Raw genomic sequence first — 19,789 nt, 5'->3', positions numbered from 1 at the left:
GCGGCAGGATTGGCCAGGCAACTGCTGCCTTCCAACCACTGGACTGGTGCCTATGGAAGAAAGCAAATGTAGCCTTTAAGACAAACATTTGACTGTTCCGGGCACTCATATTATCAGTCTTGCTATATGGATCAGAAACATGGACACTACTGAAAGACGACCTAAACAAATTAGGAGTGTTCCAAATGCGATGCCTACGGCGAATACTAGGTGAATCACTGTGTGATCGTCTGTGAAATCACACAATCAGGCTCAGATGTAATGAACAACCTACAATTGAACTCAAAGTACAAAAGTGCAGGCTGCGATGGTTTGGGCACGTATGCCAAATGTATGAACACCAACTTCCAAACCATCTCCTATGGAGACAACAACCTGCACCATGAAGGATCCAACAAACCACACCAAAGAAAGCATGGGTCAAGCAAATTGAGGATAACCTAAAACACCAGAGACTAAATGTAGCTGACGCAAAACTCATAGTTACCTTTCAGATACAATATAAAAATATCATACAGAATGCTTGTTTTCTGGCAGCACCGAACAATGTACTGGCTCCGAGTTCACCATCACTCATATCTTCATTAAGGGATCAAAGAAGAGGAAGAAGAAGAATTTAATGTAAACAGACTAGGAGACTACATTATTTTATTTTTATAAATTTTTTATAATAAACTTTATGAAAACACAATGCTTCACATTAATATATTTTAAAAATATGATGTGGATACGACATAATGTCCTTGTACACCTATTAAATTACATATACACATATGTAATTTAATTTTATATATTGATACGTTCCACTTTTAGTCATCTAAAGACGTTCTACTTTAGTCATTTACCTAGCGAGAGCTAGAGCTTCCTGGAAAGCTCTAGCTCTAGATCATACAATGTTCTATGTCAAGATGCCACAAGGAGCAGTCATGATTGTATAAGTAACCTGTATTCATCCGGTGCCAGAATCTGACCCAGAGCGGTCATGTTGTACATTCAGTCAGATGGACACGCATACTAATGTTCAGATGAACACTTATTTTATTTGTATACTTAATATGTTATTAAGTTCAATTATATGTGTTACGTTATATGTTAGATGTTCAATTATATGTTATCGAAATATCAAAATGACAAGAAATTAAATAACAATTCAATAAGCAACAAGGTGTTGTTTCAATTCATCACCTATGTATCTACAGTTCATACTCTCTCTAAAACCTACCACAAAGGTTTTATGGTCCTTCACATCACAAAGGATCTAACACATATATATCTTTTACAATCCTTCTCTTTCCTCTTCTTTTTTTTTTGGTTCTTCGTAACTGCAGTACAGTTGTGTCTAATAGACACATGAAGAACCAAAAATGAGGAAGAGGAAGGAGAAGGATTATAAAGGATATATATATTTTTTTATTTTTTTTTTTTTAATTATTGACAATAACCAACTTATTACAGGATGTCGAATGTGTTCCTTAAGAAATCAATGGACACTTGGAAGTACCACACACATAACACGTGATACTCCATAAACATTATCTGCTTATCACCACTTCCACACCTCCATGAGTATAAATAGAACTGCACAAACAAAGGACAGTAAGTACCAATAGAGAAATGATAGACAAATCAGTGATTGACTGTTTAATACATACAGAATGTGATCATGGTGAAATATTGTGTAAATGTATATATTGTGGCAATTAGGATCAACAATGCCCAGGTTAGTTTACACAGTTAAAAGATAAAGAGTACAAAAAAGATTTTGTTGATACATTCTGGAAGCAACCTCATTCATATGACAGAATTTGAAGACGGACTCTACCAACAATACAGAGAACTACAACAACAGGACGAACAACAAAATTCAGGTAATATTCAACAATTTATTTGTAAAGATGGACAGACTAACTGAACTATCGAGGGAATGGGTGTAGCCAAATCAAATGATGGAGAAAAGACAATAACAAACAAATACGGGACACTAATGTATATTGCACCAAGATGTTATGCAACACAACTGACACAGAAGAAAGACCAACTGATGATGACGGACGAAAAAATAAACGACATAAAACAAATAATTACAAACACCCACTCACACCATTTCGCTCCAGGTCCGTTGAAGTTTTCTAACTCCTGGTGGGAGAGAGTGGGAAAGTTATATTCTTGGCACTGGCAAATACGTTAAATCAAATTATAAGAAAAATAATTTGGTCAAATATATTAATGATTTTACATCAAAATTATCAGCCAGTGAAAACATGAGTCCAACTGGGCCACAAGAATGCAGAAATGAATTGTTATCTAACACTGTCAGAGGAAACAACAATAGAAGCAATAACGAAATCCATGACAAAAGCAGTAGGGACGTTAATGACGGACAGTGCTCTTCCTCCACGAAGATTTAAGTATAGGCCGATAATTACACACATTATGACAGACAAAGAGAACCCAGCCCCACCACTGGACCATCAAATACACAAAAAAAAGCACCCACTAAACGAAAGACAAAAAACATTACTGACAAAGCGACTAAAGTTAAACATAGAAGAATAAGGAAATACCAGAACAGAATACACAGATGAAACTGTTGGACACAGAGGAGGACAGGATGTTGGAACAACTAATGATGGAGAAGGAGTAGGAATTAACTACGATGGTAGATTCTGTGGCTATACCTTCATTGTCCACCACCGAAATCAGAACTCAGATTGGAGAAGAACTTCCAAACAATGCTACAAAAACAAATTCCAGTTCAGATTATACGACCATGGCAACCACAGTCATGCCATCTGCTTTAGCAATAGAAGAGGAGGAAACTCAATCAGAGACAGAATCAGACAACATCTCAAACTTGACCCTGCAGGACTTGCAGAAATGTATATTACAACACAGAAAATTTATAATATTAAGTCATACACTCTATATTGCACCTGCAACAATACGGGGAGCATCAGTTGCAGTTGCTGCATTTCATGCTGCAGTTCATTTAAACTTATTTCATTTGAAAGTGAGATATAATCTTCCAATTCTTTAATAAAGTGGACAGTTATACAATTGCTGAAATATTCGTTTTAATTAGCATCAGATATTTATACAATTATTAATCCAATAATCTTACATGAAATATTAGGATAGAGTAAGCCCCTTTGTTACTTGTATTACTAGGTTAGTATTATTTGTATCTTCGTGAGTTGCTGATTAACAAAAGTTTCAGATTTCTGCTGTGTCGTATAAATAAAAGTTAATAGTAATTAAACTATTCCGTTTAATGAACTCATGTACTGGTTACAAATGTTAATTTCAATCTTACGGTGTAAAATATTCAGTTTTTATTATTACATTATTTGGTAAATAATCAAAAATGAAAAAGAAACAATCATACAGGAGAAGAAAGATAACATGAAGAAATATATCTAAAAAAAAACAACAAGAAGATGAATATGAAGAGGAAGAAAATGTTAAGAACAAGAGCAGAATAAAAAGGTTAAGAAGGATGATAAATATAAAGAGTAAGAAAATGTTAGAGCCAAATAAAAAATAAAAAGTAAGAAAATGTTACAAACCAAAAAAAAAATAAACAGGAAGAAAATCTTGCAAACAAAATAAGAATAAAAACATTAAGAGAAGATGATAAATATAATGAGGAAGAGAACGTTAAGACCAAGGAAAGAATAAAAAGATTAAGAGAGAATGATGAATATAAAGAGAGAGAAAATTTGAAAACTAGAAAATGTGTGCACAATTAAGATCAGAAGAACTATATCAAAACAAAGAGCGATTAAATGATTGGCAACAAAAAACTAATAAATGAAATGATGATCAACTCCGACTTAGGAAGAATATAGTCCGAAAACATCAGAGGAGTAATAAACTAAAAGAAAAGAATTTTTTGCAATTTATAAAAGATCAGGCATGTATGCCTCAGTGCATATGTTGTTCTTGGAGGGTCTATTTTCAGTCACTCTGTAATTAACTTTAATTTAGATAAAATTAAACAGAAATTCCATTATATTTAAATAAAATTAAACAGAAATTAAACTAGAAAATCCAAAAATAATACGATTCTAAATTATAATTTTCAATTAATCAGATGTTTCACCAAATATATTATATATGTATGCACATGTGTAATAATGCCTATTAAATTACACATACACGTTTTTAAAAGTACATAAAATTTTATTTCACTAATAACTTCTGATTTTTTTCATATTTTTTTTTATTATTATTGAATAATTATTATTTATTGTATTTTTTTTTAGAATCACAGGTTAATAAAATTATTAATAAATCAATATATTTAAAATAAAAATAAAAAAAATTAATTAAAAAAAATTAAAAAAGAAAAGAAGATAAAGTCTGATTCAAGCCGATGTGCTTTCCCTTGTAAGATCCAAATATTTCATTAATTAAACTTTATTTAGCTATAACTCTGGAACCAATGAAAATAAGTGCCACCATTGAAATGTTATTAGTTTGCACCTTGATATCTTTAATCAGTAATTAGTATAATTGCTGCAATGTAATTCTACAGAAGTTATGCTTATCTGGCTTTTTTGGCTTGTAAAGACATTTATTTAGAATTTAGTATGCCTAAATTTGTTTCATTTAGAATATAAATTTGTTATACTTGTATCTGTGTACATTCAACACTTTTTAAATGTATGAATTGCTATTTACTTCTGTTATTACTTACAATGAATAAATTATTTTATAAATAAATAAATTAAATAAACAGTCAAATTTAAAAACAACATACACAAAATAATATGTAGCTACCATACTATTGGTAAAAATACATAGACATTATTATTCTACATCAAGGTCGAATGTGAACAGTTTTGTAAAACCAAACTCCATAGATGAATATACATCAGACGTAACACTGGTTATTTCCTTAATCTTTACATACAAAAATTTATTAAATAAAAACACAACTTCAAATTACATGAAAAACAAATAATGACATACACCTCAAACCAACGAATCTTCCATGAATTTGATTTACACAAATCAACATAATACACATATTAACACATTCAAGAATAATTATTATTCTGTAGAATATGATTTACTATAATTAAGAACTTAACAATCACATTAATAACAGAAAATATTCTTTTTAAGAAAAATAAAAATAACTTTAAATAAATAAACTGCATCAAAAAGTAAAAATTTAAATTCTTTTAATTTTGAATTTCTGGGTTGAGTACCAAATCAAATACTACATGTAACTCACTAATTCTTAATTTAACACAGACATAAGAAGTCAAAAGTTAAAAGATGAATTAATAGATTATTATTTTTTTTATTTTTTTTTTGTTATTTTTTTACACTTTTATTTTACTAAACATTTCTTTTTATTCTACTTTTATTTGTGATATATATAATCACTCAAATTTGCACCTGTCTGTAAGATAAAGATCATTCACAAAAACATAAAGGCAAGTAAATTTTGCATACAATACAAATAATTATCTCGTTTAATAAAAATAATAAAAGGAATATAGAGAAATATTGTACAGAGGCTGTTGCCAATTGTAAACTAAGGCTCTAGAATGAAAGTATTATATTTTAATACTAATTTTTCCATATAACTTTCTACATCAATTTTTTTTTAAACTCTTCAAATTATCTTCTTAATTAATGTATTTTTTCTGAACAAATTTTACTTAAATTATGTGAAAAAATTTGTAACAGGACCATAGAAAACTTCCTTACATATTAAAATCAGAAAAATTAGAATCTGATCATTTGGTGAAGAATAATACCTGAACAAACATTTTGAATAAATATTAAGATAACAAATTAATCAAATTGAGAATCTTCTTTTCTGAAGGTCATTAAAAATAATAGAACTTCCGGAACAAAAAAGAAAATGTAATAAATCATTTATTTGTCAGTTAAACTTAATGACAAAAAACCTATAAACTTGGTTAACTTTACTAATAAAAAAAGGTGGCTAATAATAAATAAATTGCTTAAACTGCTTACCTTCTTTTTGGCCTTCTAAAGCTGCATAAAGCTTTAATTTTCCAATAAAACATATTTCTTTGTTTACACTTACAAGTTTTTAAGGTAATAGTGAAAAGCATTACTGTGTTGAAAATCAATAAAACAACAAATGGTCCAACATACACAGCTGCCAGAGGAAAAAAACATTAATTTTTATTATAAAAACAGTAGAATAATAAGATAAGAATAGATAATAATAATGATAATAATAATAAGAAGAAGAAGATAACATAATAATAATAGGATAAGAAGATAATAATAACAATAAAATTATACAAAAATTTAACTATTCATAATGAAACAACATACAACAGACAAAAACCTTGTTCAAGTAATATTAACCAAGCAGACCCAGTTGTAATTCCAAATCAGTATGGTACAACCTACTTTCATAAGCAGAACAAAATCCTCCTTACATGTACCACACTAAGTAAACAATTTTTTTAATCACAATTTTCAATAATACTATCTCCAATTTTGAGATGATAACACAGGGATTCAAATCTAAACAAACAATCATTTATTACCTTTTATTTGACTGTTCCATCTTGACTATGGCAGACTATTACAGTTTTTGGTTGACTGTTTGGTTAACAAACACAGCACCTATTGAACGGAAAGCTTTTTCATATACAAAAAATTATGTAAAATGTAGTGGTCATGGTCTATGGAGATGTTTGTAATGTAAGCAAGCTCATGTACCTTCAGTCATTGGTCATTTAACACAGCATTGTGAATTTTTGTGATGCTTTCATTGGTTGTAGCGGTTTTTGGGTGTTCCAAGCATTCATTATCTTGAATGGATCTAGGATCACATTTAAATTCAGCAGCCCACTTATTTACTAGTGAAAACAAAGCAAAAGAAGCCTTTAAAGTGGCATCAAATCTTTTTGTACATTAGTGAAGGTTAAACATTTTAAAACAAAGCATTTTACTACAATTCAAACTTAAATTTTATTCATATTTTAGAAAAAAAACATGTTGATGTCAAAACCTGTTTGTTTTACTCTATTGCCACAAACAAATAACTAAATGTATGCATTTGAAACTTCACAACATACCATCTAAACGATCATACTTCACAAATAGTATAGTCATTTAGTCATATTTGCGCCATTTCTATCAGTCCAAGAACTTCCTGAACGACCCTGGTAAACCATGTATGTTTTATTTATATCGGCACAAATCAAAATATTCTTGCATTTAGAAACATGGAATTTCAGATCATTGGGAAGAATACTATGGTAACTTTCCAGTAATATTCCAACTGCTGATGTTATCTCCTGAACAAATTTCTTTCTTATTACTTCAAATAAGTTCAATGTTTTGGATATGTGTTACAGCAGATTTGTGTCCAGTTTGAACACCGTCATCAACAGTAATTTAACACTCACAGAAACAAATTTATGATTGTCACTCACAAGCTACATTAATAATTCTTATGGCCAACTTTTGAACAGAAACATAAGATCTAACATTTATATTCTTTTCAATAACATATATATTAAACAACATTGATCATCTACATGTTACACAAAAAGAAACATATTGCTACAGCTAGAGAAAAAAAACAAGAATATAATACCAGTCACATTGTGACATCATGAATCTTGCCAACTTGTGAAAAAGTAGTTTCTTCCAGAAACCTTTTGATGTTACCTCATATAAGTATAAGTGTGTAAATAGAGCTCCTTATAATAGTTATTAGCCATTATTAATGTACACATCACAGACTATACAGCCTACCAATCGTCAATACAAAGTGGAATAAACAAATGCAAAAACAGAATCAATCTTCATAAGTTATCAAAAAGAACCTGACCACGAAGAAGTATTAACCATATCATAAAAATTTTACAGAACATGGACTAAACTCAAGCAATATTTTATTCACATTAAATATTAAAAAAATAACATATTAAATAAATTAACATGACACAGGTCCAGTATACAACTTGTCCAAACAATAAATTGACTTCCTAACTACCTCAAAACATTCATATGATTGTTGAAGGAAATAATAATGAATAAATCATCTGGAAGCATATTTCTATGTATCTGTAAAGTGAGTTTAATTTTAAATTACTTTTTTTAACTTTAAAAAGAATTTTACAGATATATTTTTTCATAAACATTAATGAAGTTTCAGGAAAAACTTTCAGACAAACAGAATGACAATTTCATCAATAAGTAATGTTGATGAGCAGTCCCCTTCAAATTGTTATCAACTCCACACAGCCAATATTCCACCAGTTGAATTCAACTAATATATACTGTGCGAATATAAGGTGTGGCACCTTATATTCGCATAATTATTCGCTACAACTTATTCAGCATAACTGAATAAGTTATAACTAACCCACCACCAATCACTACTGAAAATAACACAGTCATTCTCAAGACTAACAACCATACCATGCAAGGATTATTAAGAAATGAAAGGAGTGGTTTCCTGTTTTTTTCTTCACTGACCCAAATATACAACAGTATGTATGATAGGCAGTAGCCTTTCACCAAGACCAAAATGTGCAGTTAATATTCACAAGTAATACCTTTATTCTATTCACCTCAAAATGCACCTGTATAATGTATGTTATTCACTTTATATAAAATAATTAATTATGGGCAAATGTAAATCACCAACTTCATATGCTTTACAAGATAAGAAAGACTATGACAGATAATATAAAAAACCAATTAATATATTCCTTTCTAGAATAATGCTTTATACATATTACCACTATTCAGTATGGTTTCAATAGTAGACAACCACTAAATCTTGAATGGTACACAAAGGCCTACCATACTATCAGTTTAATTATTTTAAATTACTTTTTTATTTGTTTAATTATTATCATTTTATCACGTAGTTTAATTTTTTTAACACAATATTATTCAATTATTTTTATACTGTCAAGAAAGCTTTCAATCAAGATCTCAATACAGTGGCTTTTAACAATTTTAATTTTTTTTTTAAATATTTATATTTTATAAATTATAAAATATAATATATATATTATATATTTATAATATATTATTATTTATATTATATATATTTATATTTATTATTTTATTTATATTATTTTTTTTTTAAATAAAAAAAACTAATTAGATATTGTTACATTGTCATCATAAAAACAACTATATAAGTTATTTGCTGATTTAATATCAATCTATTAATGAAATTTAATAAATACAAGTATATTTAAGTTAAAAATATTTTAATTTATAATAGTTCTAATGCAAATACAGCCACTTCATCCTTGACATCAAACCTCCTTGCATCTTGAAGTATACCTCTAGATACCATTGATTTGGATTAAGGTTATTTGACTGACTATATAGAATGTTAGAAGAAAGAGTATGAAATGCAGTATCTTTTATCAGGCAGGATGGATAGTGAAATGTAAGAAAAGGCAGAACAAGAAAAAGATGTGGCGATGAGGAAAAGGAATCCATGGAATGGGGGATAAATAACAATAAAGAATATTTAAACAATTCTATAATAACAGAATAGAGACCACTAGTCTATATCCCAAGTCAATACTGATTTTGAAAAATGAGAAGATGAAGAAAACCACCAATTATTATTTTAATGACAGATTTAACTTACAGCTTTCTATATAAGAACCAAGTGTTCTTCTATTAAAATGAATAATACAGATTATAAATGGTATTCCCCATGCATAACCTGCATATTTAATAAACGTCCTCTTTTCATCCCTTTTGGTTGAAATATGAATGTTGAATGAACCACTAAAAACAAAATAATCAGTTAATAAAGTTAAAAAAATTCTTTATTAAAAATTAAATTTTATAAAAGGAAAAAATTATAAGGAAATTCAATTGAGAGAAATTTTACATTTGTTACACATATGGCAACTACATATTATTTATACACATATGTCTAATTAAACTAAAACCAACACATTACACAAAACAAAATAAAAAATACAAAATGAATTAAAGTACATTTATTCAGGGATCCAACAAGCAGGGATATAACAGTAATATAACAGGGATATATCAGTAATATAACTATTACTGATTAAAAAATTGTCATACAGTAGTTCAAGTCATTTCTACAATTTCCCTCTGCCTTTTAAATAGACTCTTCCACTTTACAGCATCTATCTAAACACAATTATCAATAGTAAATGTTTCTGTTGTACAGTAGAATGCCAAATATCCAAATACTGTACTGGAATTGTAAATGTGCCTCTGTAAGGAATGTGTTGTGCAAGAGAGAGTGATAGAGGTGATACTAAAACATCATTCAGTAAGTAGTAATACACACATTACTAAACCACAAAGTGTTCACTACTATTTTAACTGCAAAGTCTGTTCTTCTAACAAAATAAATTATTTATACTTTACTGAACTACTTACTGAACATAATGACAATAATATGTTTTCTCTAATAATATTCTTTTTTGAATTATTAAAGATTAATGTTTAGCCTACTTCACATTTACTAAAAAGGGAATAAATATTTTTACTAGTACATAAATAATTTTATACTTACTCTTATAGAAGTTCTGCAGTCAGTTCTGTAACACCACTCTCTGTATCATCGCTGTCAGATTCAGAGTCAGTTGATGAATCGTCTGCCTCACCAGTGGATATAATAAACTTATCAATGACATCTGAAAGAATTCCATCTTTAGCCCAGTATGTTTCCTCCAGTTTTGTTACTCTTAAACAGCAACTTTTCCATTTGCCCAGAGTTACTGTTTTGATGGCCATGTCAGTTTCTTTAAAGTATCCAGATTTAAGTCACCGTAATTATTTTCTCTCAGAAAGCATTTTAGTTTAGCCCAAGCCAGTTTAACTGGATTAAGTTCACATAAACATGAAGGTAATTTTACAACTTCATAATCCAAACCAGACAGATATGAATTGAATTGCAAACTTTTTCCTTTGGTTTGTGCAACTGTAGTAACTGAATGATAAATCACTGTTCCTTTCTGTTTTTATATTTATGGATGTTGTACTCTTCTCAGCATCCAGTTTACTACTTCTAATTTAAATGAGTTTTATTTTTATTCTTTTTCAGCCAAGATAGAATGATATGAGCCATTATCCATTACAATGATCGATTGATCAGGAATATTTGTTAACAATTTTTCTTTCAGCTGTTTCTCAAAGTTATTATACTTCATTTGCCCATGACAGTCTCTGCTAGTTTTTCCAGATTTTTATAACAATTTGGCATCAGCAACAAATCATTCCTCACTTCCTGAATTTAATATTATCAAACGATTAGCCACGTTACAGTTGTCTGCAACTCCAAAAACACCATCAGACTGCCAACATTTTTGAAATGTTAATTGTTATCAGTCCACATCTCCTCCAAGTAAAATATCTTTTTCCTGGCTTTTCTCAAGGTTTTCATCTTCACCAAATATGTGTAACACAAGAAAACATCATTTGACCTATCCACTAATATCTTTCTTTTTCTTTGGCATCTCCTCCATTTAAAAACCCCATTCTTTGTATCAGTCTCAACAGTAATTTTTGGCTGCAAGGAAGGTGTCTTCTTTGTTTCACAACCAGCAGTAACTTTGGAATGGTCGGAACAATTTGTTTATCGGCATAAAATTCTTCGATTATCAGCAATATTTTGTTTTTATCGAAATCATCAATCCTAACTATATAACAATCCTAACTATAATTTACCTAGCACAAATAACACATTTACTATTTCACGATTAATTCACCAACACAAACAAAAAGTAAGAAACTAAAAATGAAAAATAGTAGGAGCATTAATAATTTGTGATAAAGAAATAAAACCAGTTTTACTGACAGAAAAGAAAACTTCAAGAAACTGATTTATGAATGATTACTGCACTTACTACATTACACAAATAGTTAGTGCCAAATTTTTCAACTAGAGTAGTACTAGTAAACATTGCTATGATAATGAGATAAGCACTAGCTACTGGCATGACACAACCACATTCCTTCATCTCTCATATCACCGCCCGGCCAAAAACACACTTACCAAGCCACATCAGTATTAATAATCATCTCATCTATTACAATGGTCATGTTTTTACTATCTTTTAGATAAGTAGTTAACTATACCAGGTGTCCTTAAAAGGTGAGGCCAAATTCTAGGAAGTGATTCTACTTAACATACAGAAGAAAAAATTTACAGTGAACATAGGTCTGAAACACATATTTTTCTGTCCGTCTGCCATTTTGTGTTTTTTAAGAAAAAAATTATTTTTCAACAACAGTTGGAGATAACGCAATAAAATTTTGTGCTTTATTTTAAACTAACATTTTTTAATAGCAAAAAAAATAGCAATACTCTTCATTGACAAATTTCAAAATGGCAGTCGTTTCAATTCTTCAACCTTAAATATCTTAGGAATTATTAGATTTATCAAACTGCATTCTTATTATAAAAATTATAAAGCATTTTTTTGTGAACAAATCCGATGACAAACAACAGAGCTATTGCAAAAATAACCTCAACTGATATTGCGGCTATCTTGTTTTTTTTTTATTATCATCACTCATTTAATAACTAAATAGAATTTTCTGATTAAAATTGCTAAAAATTCTTAATTATGGAATTTTGAATTATGGAAATTTAATAATAATTATTGTAAAAGCATGTGAAATTTTGTTTGTTTTCTGATGAGAATCACAACAAATGTTCAAAATATTCATTCTAACACAACAGTCCACACATTTAGTGACTGACGTACATGCTCAAAAATTCCTGACTGCTCCCCGAGTGTTTGAAAAGAGCAGACAATTCTACTCTCTAACTGATGAAGACTGACTATTGGTGTTGAATAAAAAAGAGACTTTATACATCCCATAGATAATAATCTAATGGTTCAGATCTGGAGAGCGTGCAGGCCAACGAATTGGACCGCCCCGACCAATCCACCTACCCTGAAAACGATCAGTTAATTTTTCTCTGACGCCAATTGCAAAGTGGGTAGGCGCACCATCATGCATGAGCCACATGTTCATTGTGCTTTGCAAAGGAAAGTCCTCTAGAAGTTCAGGTAAGTCATTTGTTATGATATTCAAATATGAGCAATCAGTCAATCTATGTGGCAAAAAGAAAGACCCAATTAGCTTATCCATGTAGATTTCTCCCCAAACATTCAGAGAAAACCTGTGTTTACTTCCATTAGTAAAACTAATGTTAGAATCTACTCCGGGGTTCATGGGTACACTTGTTAATTAACCACTGATTGAATGCAATCCTTACCGATTGGTTATCACCTGGTAGAAAAGTTTTTACCCGTTGCAGATGGTATGGGTACAATAACTGCAAGTGTAAAATATTCTATACTGTATTACAAGATATGTTTTCTTGGATAGCAACTCTTCTGCACGATAATTCTAGATCCTGTGCAAACTTGTTCAAAACTCTTTCTTCTACCTGTGGCGTTGAAACTGTTTTAGGTCTACCATTACAAACTATGATGTCTTTTAATCTCCCAGTTTCACTTAAACATGCATGAAGATGTGAAAATCATTTTCTATCTGGCTACAATAATTAAGACTGGCCTGTTGCAGAAGTTAGTAACTGTGTTTTAAATAGCCATTTTGTGATATTCTTCTAGAGCATTTAAACAACTAGTCAGTGATTTCTTTCAGTTAGGTTATAAAAATTTAATTAATTATTTAAAGCAAATCATGAAGCAAACAAACAATATATATATTTTTTTAAATATGAGCCTTCTGCCCTAAAAAACCTGGTACATTATAAAAATTGTAAGAAATTTTTAAGACTATGAACATCTGCTTCATTTAAAGCTGCTATTAAGTAATTTTATTTCAAGAAGTCATATATAATAATAAATTTAATATCTAAATTATTTTACCTGAATACAAGCCAGATATCATAACACAACACATTAAGCCAGAAAAAACTTGACTGATTAGCATATAATTCACAGTAATCTGGAAAAGAAAAGTATCTTGTACAAGTTTTACTTTATAATTAATATATGTCTGCAATCACACACATACATGCGCGCACACACATAATCTGTTCAATCTACATATTAGAACAATTTCTAGGATATATCTAGCAAGCTTGAATTTTTAAATACAAAATTATGAAAAACTCATATACTAGAATCTCTAATAAAAATGACTGTACTTACCAATTTGGAATAATAATAATGATTGATCTATATTTTGAACTTGTATATTACATGGAATTAGCAGAACAGGATTTACAGAATAGGCACATAGTCATTAATGTTTTCAGTTTATTTAAAATGCATAAATGTATTATACTTTAACTACTTTCTAATGCACTAACTTTCTGACAGATACGTTTTGATCTTTGTTTTTGACACATTTTGATGTAAATTTCTTTTTAAGGTCAATAGATATTATTTCAAATGTATTTACTTCATTTTCAACACATCCTTGAATGTATTTAGTAATCAATAATAAAAAATAACTAGTATTTGTTATCTCGACCTCACCCTATTTTTCTGTGATATTCAGCCACCTCCCATTAAACTTTTATAAACAAGTCTCCATAACAACAGTAAATAAACCCGAGAGAAAGTTACTAATGGTTGGTGTGACCCTTCCATCCAGTTATCTATTTCAGTTTCTGATAACAAGAACATATTAGTTTAATTATTTTTTAAATGCAATTTCATGTCATGCTTGGTTTTTGCACTTTCTTGCTGCAATTAACATACATACTCTGGTAGATAGGTAAAATTAGTGGTCACCTAGCCTATTCCTGGAATATTTAATGAATTTATAACTCAGTTATACTGGATGAAAAACAACTTTAGTAAATGAATACTTGAATGAAAGAGAATACAACTAACTTAAAAAAGGTTTTTTCTATCTGTCTCATTCTCATTTCAATCACCAAAAACGACAGTTAAACAAAGAAAAAATTAAATAATAACCAATTATCAGAAAATAAATGTATGAATGAATTCTGAATATAAAGTTAAATAATTCAATAACAATGAAAAATGGGATAAAGGATGATAATAACAAGTACCAAATTACTTCATAATTCTTATTTGTATAATACTGTGTTTTGATCTTCCAGAAATAACATTACTACTACGCCAAAATAATAACGGTCTAATTAAAAATTCAACTGTGTACTTTTTATTGAATACAGTGTCTTCTACTATTAATTTACATAGTGACTATAAAATAATGGTGGGCTTTTAAATGGTTATAGCTTCGGAACAAAGCTTTGTAAAGATGTTGTCCTGCAGATGTCAAATTGATATTCAGTCTCTTGCCATACATGGAAGAGAACATCCAGCATATTAAAAGAATAAAGCTTCAGTAATTCTTTCTTTTAAATGGTCCAGATTTTGAACCTGAATGGAATACACTTGTGTTTTCCATTTTAGGTTACATAACCCCAAAAATATAAATTCAAGGGGGTAAGGTCTAGAAACCATGGGAGCCTGGCTATCTATCCTTCTAGTCTGATCCATCACTGAGGAAATGTTTTGTTTAGAAAATCCTGCATTATTACAGAAAAATGTGGAGAAGCTAAATGGAAAATGGGATTCTCCATTATTTGGGGTGCTGCACACACTTCTAATATATCCAAGTTGTTCCCTGTTATTGTTTTTTCAGCAAAAAAAGAAGGGGTTAAGGGGAGGATGCCGATGTACTCATCCAGAAACATCAAACATTGCTTAATCACTGAAAATGAACTTGTTTCGAAATCATCATCCTGCTCTAACCTAACCAGAATGTCTACAGCAAAATCAAATTGTTTCACTTTGACCTGTGGATAAAGTTGTTGTAACACCTGAATTTTATACGCAGTGAAACATACCTGCCTATTTAATACAATGTGAATAGTTGCTTTAGCAATGCCCAACTATCTAGAACACTTCTGCACGAATTTCTTCAAGCTACACAAGAAACTTGTTCTCACTGCTTCAATTGTTTCATCAGACACTGATGGCCATGCTTCAGAAGGCTGCCTACTTCTTTGAGTTGTTTGTCCCATCACCAAATGTCATGCGGGGGCTCTTCATTGTAAACATGCCTAATTTGTGTAACTGACTCAAACATAGCAAGCCACAACACACATTGAACCTTCCTCTGTATTGCAAACATGATGACTAACACATATATTCTGTACTGGAAACACCACACGCATACGCTAGCTTTCCCAAACGTAAACTTGAAGTGTTTCTCTTTCATGTAATCCATAGTTCATTTCTCTACAATGCTTTTTTTGTTCCAAAGCTATAACCATTTAAAACCCCACTATTATTTTACAGACACACTGTATGTATGTATGTATACACACACACACACACACACATATATATATATATATATATATATATATATATATATATATATATACACTTGAAAATAAATAATTAGAAAAATTAACAAAAGAATCTGTTCTAATTATTTAGTTATCCTGTTTTGTACAAAAAAGTGAACCATTCACTCAAAAGTTTTACAAATAGTTTTACCAGGCCTTTAAAAATGTATTAAAATATTTTTAAGAAGCTGCAAGACAGGCATACTTACCAATCTTAACTAAATTTATAAATTACTTCTGATAGTGATCTGTATGCTACACTTTTTGTCACTCAAGCCAATACAAAAGGGCTAATGTGCAAAATTTTTTGTGTGATGTCTTTCGTTATTATTCAGTCATTTTCCAGTTAATAATTTATTTTGTAACATTTGTTATTTTCATAAGCATTATATAATAACCATATTTTGTACAGTTTTATTTTACTTTTTTTCATTTAAAAGCTCACTGGATTAATTTTAAAACTGTTTTAATACATCTTGTATTGTCATTAATATTATTATTATTAATAATAATAACAAATTTTAATTATTTTATCCTGTGCAATCACCTCACAGGAATCAATTAATGAAAAAAAACTAAGCATTTATTCTTTTTAAATTATTTTCATTTACTGCTTTTTCTGTTAACCCTATTAAGCAGTTTCAGAGATCTTTGCTTTCTCAAAATGGATTTTTATAAAAAATGATTTTAAAAATTCCAAACTGCACGAATATGTCTTCTATTACAGACATTGAATTATAATTAACTAATCAGCTGCAATTACAATCTATTGGTAACTACTCTTTGATTCCATAATTGAATATATTTTTTTAATATAAATTCTAGTATAATTTAAATTAGATGTATTTATTCTTTAAATCATCATTTTCAAATGTTACTTATTCATTAATTATATTTTCATATTTGTTTTTTATTGTTTATTTTGTTTTTGTTTTTTTGAAGTGTAAGGAATTTAAAATTGTTACATTGATTACTAACATAAATTTTCTACAGTTAAAAATATATGGTATTTATCTAGCAAAATAATTTTTTTTGTTGCTCATAAATGTTTTGAAAGCATTTTTTAAACATTTTTTGATTTGTCACTTCTAAATAAAATTTTAGACAACTTTGCTCCCCAAACATTTTGAAGACATCTACTTCACTGTAAACATTAGAAGAAATCTGAAAAATCTAATTAAATATTTTCTGAAAATTTGATTTGTATTTATTTCTCTTAATTTTTCAAACATAGAACCGTTTGGTAAAATAACTATTATATATGATTTTAAAACAGCTTACCAAATTCCCATTTGATTTCCTCGAGCGCTTTCGGCTATTCTGCCATCTTCAAAAGGATAATTATTACTAACATACATAAAACTACATCTTACATAATTAAATTATATATATATATATATATATAAAACAATTGATTGTCATTTTGTTAAAAATTCATCAAAAGTTAAACTTTTAAGTCTAAGTGATTATGTCCATATTGCAATAGTTTCTCAATTGTTATGGTAAAAAAAATGACAATCAGTTGTTTTATATATATAATTTAATTATGTAAGATTATAGTTTTATTCATAATTATCCTCTTGAACATGACAGAATAACCAAAAGTGCTTGAAGAAATCAAATTGGAATTTGGTAAGCTGTTTTAAAATCATGTATAATATTTCTCTTAATGTTGTGAATCTATTCACTTTATTTTTATATTTAAATTTATGTTTATTTATAATTTTTTTTTTTAATTTTTTACGACTAACAATTATCAGTCACTATATATTTTATTAACTTCTTCATTTAATTTAATTTTATAACCTATATATAGATGTGTATACAGCATCTTTACAAAAACTGTTTAATTTTTATTTTTAATTAGTATTAATTAATTATGTTATGAAAAGATCAAGTATTTTCTTTTTCATTATTATATTTTTTTTTTGTGGTAGATATGATTGAGTATATGTTTCAAGCTTTTATAAATCATGATATAAAATATATGGGGGTACAAAAAATATCAAATCTGACCACAGTGTTCAGAACTAGAAAGGTTTAGATGAATAACTGAGAATACCTTTACACTGCAGAGGTTTGATAATAATATTGTATTAACTACTTTAGTTGAATTACAAGAATTCAACAGAATGGTTTCATTTAATTTGAAAGCGATTAATACAACATTTTAATAAATCTTTGGATTTTTTCCATAACACATCAAAAGTTATAAGTTGTAAAATCTGTATAAAAAAGAAATAAAACAAGGAAACTGTAACTTACACATAAAATCAGAGGCTAAGACATTATTAACCAAAATAAGTTCATGAAATACAAATGCACTATAATAAGTGCAAAGACTTGATATCAGACCCATTAAGCACCTTCCAGCTAAATTTTTTAAATCAGAAGTTGTATAATATATAAAAAATGTAAGTAAAAGGAGTAATAATGATATGCAACTAAATACTGATGATAGAATTAAAAACGAAGTACCATATTCTTTTCTTTTATAAATCTGATTGTCAACAAATATAAATGGTACAACTGTGTCATGGTCATCAAACCATTCTAAACAGTAATTTTTTACATCTTTTGTAGTAAACAATGCACCATTTGAAGAATTTATTAACAAAGTTCCATTAAGTAATAAATAAGCTTGTTCTGACACTTTTCCAATCTCATGAAACGAGTACCTATTATAGTCTATTGAATTATAAATAATTTTATAATCTTCTTTATTAATGTTACTTCTTTTAATAGGTTTAAGTGTTTCATTTAAAGTATAAAAGTTTATATCACCAAAAAAATCAACCATCCCTTTCAATTTTCTGTCTATGGGAATACACGTAAGATTAATAGACATCATATATTCACCTTGACAACATTTTCTAAGACAATTTCTAACCATACATATACATCCCATATTGTTTTTACCATCATTAAATATCTTATCCTTATATTTTATACCACCTGACAAAATCCGTCTATCATCCGTATCCTTCATATCATACAATGTCACACTTTTCCCTTTTTCACAAGGATTTTTATTCCCTCCTACAATTATGCTGAATAAAATCACCAAAACAAACAATGACACACACATAATCACGGAAATGTTTTTTGAACATAAGTAATCTGTTGTTATTTTTATAATTTATAAGTTAACAATAATGTAGACCATCAAATGGAAACATGATTACAAAATTTTTCACATAAGGAAAGTATTAAGGAAATACTTTGCTTTATCACTTCCTGATATGGTTTTATTTACCACACATTGTGATGCAATTTATTTAAATATGACTGGTTGCAGATAGTTACTGTTAGATAAGTAATCTCTCTATGCAGTTGATGCAGGATGATACTGAATTCATTTAACTTTTTGTAAATTAAATTTCTACTGTGTTAATAAAAAAAAAGTCATTAATCATTAGATTAGTTTAATGTTTTGACATTTCT

General features: G+C 28.7%; 1 protein-coding gene across 1 annotated transcript in view; it reads right to left on the bottom strand.

Annotated features, from left to right (window-relative positions):
• LOC142323890 (putative G-protein coupled receptor Mth-like 12) overlaps nt 1–19,519 on the bottom strand; it is a 28,850-nt gene extending 9,331 nt beyond the window's left edge. The window contains exons 1-4 of the mRNA XM_075364219.1: nt 18,611–19,519; nt 13,878–13,956; nt 9,632–9,774; nt 5,998–6,145 (exon numbers count right to left, since the gene is read on the bottom strand). Coding sequence (XP_075220334.1) covers nt 5,998–6,145; nt 9,632–9,774; nt 13,878–13,956; nt 18,611–19,433 — 1,193 coding nt within the window. The 5' untranslated portion in view covers nt 19,434–19,519. The remainder of the gene's footprint in view (nt 1–5,997; nt 6,146–9,631; nt 9,775–13,877; nt 13,957–18,610) is intronic.
• Between the last annotated feature and the right edge of the window lie 270 nt (nt 19,520–19,789).

The sequence above is a fragment of the Lycorma delicatula genome, chromosome 4 (genome assembly GCF_047948215.1).
Source record: "Lycorma delicatula isolate Av1 chromosome 4, ASM4794821v1, whole genome shotgun sequence".
NCBI lineage: Eukaryota > Metazoa > Arthropoda > Insecta > Hemiptera > Fulgoridae > Lycorma > Lycorma delicatula.
Note: the sequence above shows the minus strand (reverse complement) of the source record. Positions and strands in the feature narration are given on the sequence as shown.